The following is a 7,552-nucleotide window of genomic DNA, read 5'->3' on the forward strand; positions in this document are numbered from 1 at the left end:
GAACAATAATACATGTTCATTTTAATTGCTTCAGTATCCAGTTTGCAGTTAAGCGAAAAAGATCATTATACATCTATAACACAACCGACAACAACTATAACAACATAAATTATCATGTAACAGAAATAGTGGTCTGTAACTCTGTAGTACAGAGAGTTGTTGCTATATCATGTAAACAAAGAGTTCTTTTTTAAGCGTTAGAGCAACTTATCCCCTTTGATGGACTTATCACACATGTCTATGTCAGTGTTTCTCTTAATAAACTACACTCTGATCTGGGAATAAAGGAAAAAAAGAATAGACTCGATCTCATCTTGGGTTTTCTTCCTGTTAGCATTTCTGTCTAGCTTTTTGATAAATTCTTTCATCGGATGATCATTATCACCCACACCATTATGATTAAGATCAGACATGCCCAATATCCTTTCAACCTATGACCTACCGCTCTCTTTCTAACTAAGACTATAACCTATGACTAACAGAGGAACCTGAATGCATATTTATAGCAACTGATTTTCTAATAGACAAGCAGCAAGACAAATTTTTCTGCCCTATCCACCCAAATGGAAGGAAAAGTTGAATACTGCAGTTCCATCTTTCTTATCGTGCATCTGTGAGACTAAGGGCTAACAAATACCACTAGCAAGAATCCTACACTATCATTTCACAATGAGCCTATATTGGCCCATGGAGGATCACACGGATGATTTAAGGGCTAATTCAGGCGAGGATTTTATCCATGTCACTATGTAGCCCATCTGTAACGGAAAATAACCTATCTGTAACCATCATACTCTCTCTGATTAAGCCAAATCAAAGTTTCTGATGGAAAATCCACATGCAAAATGATATAGAGGTTTGAAGTATTATTCCTCAAGTGAATTCTCAAATTAGTATCATCGAACAAAAGATTCTCGCATGAACACAAGGAAACAAAAATTAAAAGTTAGGCAAAAATCTAAACCAAGAGGAAATAAAACAATTCTATTGAAAAATAAGAGATGTTTCATGTCCTTGATTCTATATGTTCACCTCTCCAGGTGATCGTTCTTTATTGTACCCATTAAGTAAGAGTGAAGAATGATGCAGACCGTAAAGGAGTAAAAATGTGAAAGGGCATAAGAAACTGTGTGTGGGAGATAGATGTCTCATTAAATAAATCAGAAGATGTTAATTTATTACTCTTTGAGGTCCAAAAATATATTATTGCCAAGTTGGTTTATCGTTGTCTATATCCTCCATTACTTCAATGTCCTTCCTAGCGGTGATTTTCTGAACATATCCTGCATTGATGAAAAAAGATGGATAAATACGGATTCCGAATCCTCAAACAATAGCAAAGATATATTTATCTGACATGCTACTAGATGCAAAATATTGGTTTCCACAGAGATGAAAGATGGGAAGTCACTCTGAAAAGTGACATAGACAGCAACATATAGTATCTAGAGATAGTCAAAAAAGTAAGTCAGTAATCAAATATTCCTCAGACTTGGGCCTCTACACTTATTTCAAGAATAAAAGCCTTTTCACTTCATCCCAAACCTAACTGTTGGATTGTGGAAACATAGTCCGGGACATTCAAACACAAACCATCAGAACTCTTTCCAAGATAAGGTATACCTTCTAAGTTGCCATTCTACCGAAGTGTACACACAGATTCTTGAAATGATAGAATTGCTTCCCTCACTAAAAGGAAATGAAGCGACTTTATAAGTACATGTAGAGTGCATATGAACTTAGAGCGAATTCCAAGACAGGTTAAATACCAAAAAGAGGTAAAAACATAAAGTTGCTCAGCCAACAGTTTAGCAATCCAGAAACAGGGTAATGGACAGTGTGTGAGTGCAATCACGCATTGCAATGCAATTTATGATTCCTAAGTCTGAAACTGGTTGGCTTCGGAAGCTCGTAAAAGTGTTTAACTACTTCAATATGAAAAACAAATTCTATTGAGATTGTCAACTTGTTGTACTAAGAGTGTAAAACGGCAATTATGAATTCTTACTCAAGGAACACCAAGAGGATGCTCTCCCAAAAGGTCGAGCCAATTTGGAAAGTTCATCCAAGAGGAATCTCTGTTAACGATGGAGCATAGAAAGTTCATATCAGACGAAATGCCTGACATTACAAGACATGGTGCACTAATGCAAAATCCAGATTCGAACAAAAGGAATGGTCCAATAAGTTAAGAAGAAAACACGAGAAGAATGTAAAAGAATGATTAAGCTTGGGAAGTTCCAATCAGGACAGATTTTATAAAACCAATAGACTACCTATTCAAACCAAACCCTTACAGCTCGTAAGGCAGGGTCTTATACACCCTTGAAGCACTATAAAGCTGTTACATAGTTGTTGCTGTTACTCCACCAAAACAAAAAAACATTTCTTGCTAAATGAGCATTCATCCCTGACACACACAATTCACAAGGACGATACTACAATACATCATGGCTGCCAATAGTTGATCATAAGTTGTAACATAAATGTTTATCTTGAATTTGTCATGACACCACATGAACAAAAAAGGCTGAATTCAACAACAACAACAACCATGTCTTTAGTCCCAAACAAGTTGGGGTAGTAAAAGGCTGAATTCACTAAATTCCACAGAACATCAAAACCCACAACAACAACAATAACAAAATCAAAGAAGAAAAAGAGAAATACCGATTCCTTGACAAGGGATGCATTTACAGATGGTCTCCTTCCCTCTTTTGTAATAATAACTCACAAATCCAGAACCTTGACAACTTCTACATTTTCCAGTCCATTCATAAACAACTTCTTTACAATCCTAATCACATTGAAAAACAAATTTTCAAAAACGAAAATTTATAACATAGAAAGTAAAAAAATAATCATTTTTGTAGATTTATACCTCAATGACAGGATCACATTGAAAACGACGATCAATTTCATCGGGAGAGACAGGAGAACAATCAGGAACAGTCATGGGGAGAGGAAGAGCATCATCATTATCTCTTAAATAACTCTCTCTATCTCTAGACCATCGTTCCTTAGCATTAACCCTAGTAGTATTACTACTACTACTATTATTATTGTTCACTGTAGTAATTCCTCTTAACCCATGAACATTTGTTGTTCCACCTTGCGGAGGTAAACCAACAGTGGTATTAATGGCAGCAAAAATGGGTTTTGAAGATTGAAACCATTGAGGTACTTTATATGGAACTTCTGTTGCTTGACAAGTTACTGTACAAGATGAAGATAGTTTAATGGAAGAGGAAGAGGCAAAAAATGATGATTTCAAAGTAATGGGTGAAAACAATTTAGGGTTTGTTATCAACATTCGTTATGATTGTACTAGAATTCAACAATCATTGTCTCTCTCTCTCGAACAATTTTAGTACTTTGTTTCAAAATTGGGGAAATTTTCTTTCTACCAGTGCAGAAGAAGAGGATAAAATAGGGAGAAATAATCAAATGACCCCAACGTGGGTAGGCACCAGGCCGCTTGCTTTATTACTTACTTCGGGCTAGTGATGTGGCACTGTAATGACTCCAAGACCTAAATATGAATCTGCTCCAAAGCATTTGGTGGTGAGGGTTTAGTAAGGAACGCGTGATTAGGGACATCAAAACTAATTGGGGATATAGCTACATGACAAAATAGGGATTCAAATATTAAATTCGGGTCATTCTTTATGTAATTATTTTTTTAATTTCTAATCTAGTCCTCACTAATCAGGTTTAGTGGTTAATAATAATTAGTAAAATCCTAAGTATTTGGGGATAGATTAGTGTGTATTTTCATTTGAATTTGTGTGAGGGAGGTGAGAGTAGAAGGAGGAAAAATATTTTTGGGTGAAATTTTTTTTGTGAAAATGGAAGATGATTGTGAGGAGAGAATTGCAGCTGCTGAATCTTTAGTTCAACTACAACAACAATCATATATTCAATCTTCGGTTAATGATAACAACTCACAATTGGAATTATATGATGAACCAACACCCTTGGATCATGATTTTCGTGAGCATCAAGTGTTTTTTGAAGAACCAACCCAAGAAAGTAAACATGTTCAACATACAAGCAATCCCAACACACAGGTAATGCTGTTAAGGGTCGAAAATTTGTTGTTGTTTTTTTAAACCGCCATTTTTCTCTGAAAGAGCTTGGTGCCGGCATACCCGTAGTATGAATACCACGCCGGCACCACCAGAACCGACACAGTATTCATACTATTTCCATGCCGGCAATAGATTTCCCCAATTCTGAAACAATTTCCGGCGTGGTCTTCAACCAAAAAAACCATGCCGGCACGAAGTTAACTTTTTACCTACCACCGAATATTCCATGGAATATCCAAACCGGCATGGTTCCCTCCTAACTTTCATGCCGGTACCACCAATAAAACATCCAGGAGTTAGAGAGTTTTGAACTTAAATACCAGCGTCTTATACAAATTATCGTGCACGCCGGAACCTATTACCGGCGTGGTAAAAAAATTACGGACCAAGCCGGCACGAGATACCGGCTTGGAATCTTTCATATCTAGAATGCTGGTACCACTAGAAAAACATCGAAAAGTTAGTCACTTTGGTACCGGCGTTGTTTTAGAAGTATCTGGAATGCCGGCTCCGGTTTCCGGCGTCGGACCTTGTGTAAAGAGAATGCCGGTATTACCAATTCCGACATCGATGTTCAAGAAAATACAATGTCGGTACTGTTTAAAATTATGTGCTCTTTTTCAAGTGCATTTCCGGAAAGCCGGAAGATTTTTCGAGATTGCCGGCACTAATTTCCGGCTTAGGTCGTTTTTGCCGAACTGCCGTCGAGCATGCCGGAAATAGTACCCGGCATAGTACTTTAATTTTTTTTTGAACTAATTCAATTTTCTTTTCATTCATTCCTTTGATTGTGACATACATTGATCCACCAAATTCCAAACCGCTTGGTCCGGATACATCCGAATACTATAAAATGCCTCTGGTATGTTACCAAACAATACTTTTCACCTAGTTTTTAGAACTTTATGTGGGGATTGCTTGTAATGAACCTTATAATATTCCATTGTTGTCCTTATGTAGGGAATAAAATCTCCACAGGAAGCGATTGCTTGGGAAAAAGAGACGGCTCTTAAGAACATGTGTGTGTTGGTGAGGAATACCCAACGTTCAGATAATCGTTTTGAGATGGTTTGCGAGAGAAGTGGGCAATACAAGGAGAAGAATAGCCATAAGATAAAGGGTTATGTATATCCAAAGAAAACCAATAGAGTATACAAGACTCATACGAGGAAGGATAATTGCCCCTTCAAGCTTGTATTCTATTTAAGAGACAAAGAAAAGGAATGGGATTGTGCGGTATGGTTTGGCCGTCATAACCACCGGGATCCGAAAGATTTTGTTGGTCACTCCCTAGTTGCGAAGCTAAAACCTCATGAATTCGAGGATGTAAAGATAATGACCAAAGCATGTATCAAACCAAGAGTGATTCTCAGAGGCTTCAAGGAAAAGGATGATCAGAACGTTTCTTCTCTAAGTACAATCTATAGCGCACAAGCAACCATTAGAAGGGTGGAATGGGAAGGGAGGACCGTTATGCAAGAATTTGAGAAGATAGTTTGGGATCACAACTACACGCGTATCATTAAAAGAGGACCGGACAAAAAACCACTTCAAATATTCATTGCGCATCCTTTGCTTTCATAATTGGATCATACATGTGGTGGTGTTCTTATGATGGATTTCACCTACAAGACAAACAAATACAACATACCGTTGTTCAACATCGTGGGGCAAACATCGGACAAGGTGTCATTTACATTGGCTTGGTGTTTAATGTAAAATGAGAGGGATTATTTATCATTGGGCATTATGAAAATTGAAATTATTGTTCCTGGAAAATCAATTTCCGAGGGTCATCATAACCGATCAAGATGACGCACTAATGAGTGTTATATCCGATGTATTTCCGGATGCACAAAATTTCCTATATACGTCAAAATGTGACAAAACATTGTCATGCTTTGTTTGAACCCTCTAAGGCGGATATTAAGAAGATAATGGTTTCTCAACTAGAGGAAGATGTTCGCAAGAAGAAACTATCACCCGAAAAAGAAGAAGATGAAAGAGGAAAGATTAAAGAGCGAGTGGACAAAGATACGATGAAAATCATAAAAAGTGGTTGGAATTTCTAAAGGATTGGGAGAAAGTTTATTGTTATCTTACCGAGGATATATATGAAAATATATTGAAAATGTTTATTGCAAAATATAACGAAGTGTATCCAAGTGTCGTCTCATATTGTCGAGATAAATTGTTGGATAAGTTCAAGGAAAAATTTGTGCGTGCATGGATAAATCGGTATAGAAATGAAGCAACTAGTATAGCGGAGTCATCTCATGGGAGATTTAAAGATATCATCCATTCCGGCCAAGGAAACGTGGTTACGGTCACCGAGGCATTTGAACAATACTTTATGGATAATATCGATAGGATCAAGAAGGCTTTTGAGAAAAGCTCAATGGAAAGGATGACATCACATTTTCGATATGGTAAATTGCTCCAAGGAATAGAATTCAACGTCTCGCAATGGGCAATAAAAGATATGATTAAACAAATGGAAAAAGAGATAAACTACGGCAAACCGGGTGATGTGTGTATTTTTCCCGACATGTCTTCGTTGGGGCTTCCGTGTCGTCATATGATTGTGAAGTATGAAGAAGTGATACCTATCCCCCTACGGAAGCTCCCGGACAATCACCATGGGATATACAAATGAAGCAAAGGAATTCTATGAAGCTTACTCACGTGGAAACTCGGCTAGCCGACAAGTATTGTTGAGCCAACTAAGGCTAATTACACGCCCATGGATAGCACAAAGTGAAGATCCAACAAAGGGAGATCCGCCCGGTAGACCACAAACTAACATTACAAGGAGAAAACAAAGGAGAGAATTGAAAGCAATGAGTCAACGTGAATGTGAAGACGAGGCGAGTAAGAAACGAGACCCAACCGGATGTGAGATTTCGGAAGCAAGGGTCGTGGAAGTGCCGGTTCCAAAAAAAAGGGGTAGGCCGAGGAAGGAACCTCCATCAAGTCAACAACAAACGGGGAATTCCATATCCACACCACAAGTCAATGAAGTGCCGGTTCCAAAGAAAAGGGGTAGGCCGAAGAAGTTACCGCTATCAAGTCAAGAACAAATGACGGATTCCATATCAACACCACAAGCCGATGAAGTGCCGGTTCCAAAGAAAAGGGGTAGGCCGACGAAGGTACCCGAATCGATGGAACAAGAACAACAAGCCGAGGAAGCAGATGCCATGCCTAGAGTCGATGTAGCGGAGGTTACAAAGAAAAGGGGTAGGCCTAGAAAGGTACCAACAATGATTAAACAAGGAGAGTATTCTGAAGTCACACCCATAGTTGAAGGGGCGGCTTTGCATATCAAAAATGAAAGGCCGAATAAGGAACCTATATCAAGTCAAGTACATATAGGTGAAAATTCCGAAGTCACGCCAAAGATAGGTGATAGCAAAAGTAAGCGACCAATTCCTAGTCATCAACAACACGATGGTGAAGTA

At 38.1% G+C, this 7,552-nt stretch overlaps 1 protein-coding gene across 1 annotated transcript; it reads right to left on the minus strand.

The window, feature by feature from the left end:
• Positions 1-959: 959 nt before the first annotated feature.
• On the minus strand, positions 960-3,466 carry LOC113286240 (protein disulfide-isomerase SCO2-like). Its single transcript, XM_026534905.1, has 3 exons — positions 2,882-3,466; positions 2,671-2,797; positions 960-1,283 (listed from the first exon to the last, which is right to left on the minus strand). Exons 1-3 carry the CDS (start codon positions 3,311-3,313, stop codon positions 1,204-1,206), a joined length of 639 nt encoding a protein of 212 aa, XP_026390690.1. The 5' UTR covers positions 3,314-3,466; the 3' UTR covers positions 960-1,203.
• Positions 3,467-7,552: the final 4,086 nt, after the last annotated feature.

This window comes from Papaver somniferum, chromosome 6, assembly GCF_003573695.1.
Source record: "Papaver somniferum cultivar HN1 chromosome 6, ASM357369v1, whole genome shotgun sequence".
Taxonomy (NCBI): domain Eukaryota; kingdom Viridiplantae; phylum Streptophyta; class Magnoliopsida; order Ranunculales; family Papaveraceae; genus Papaver; species Papaver somniferum.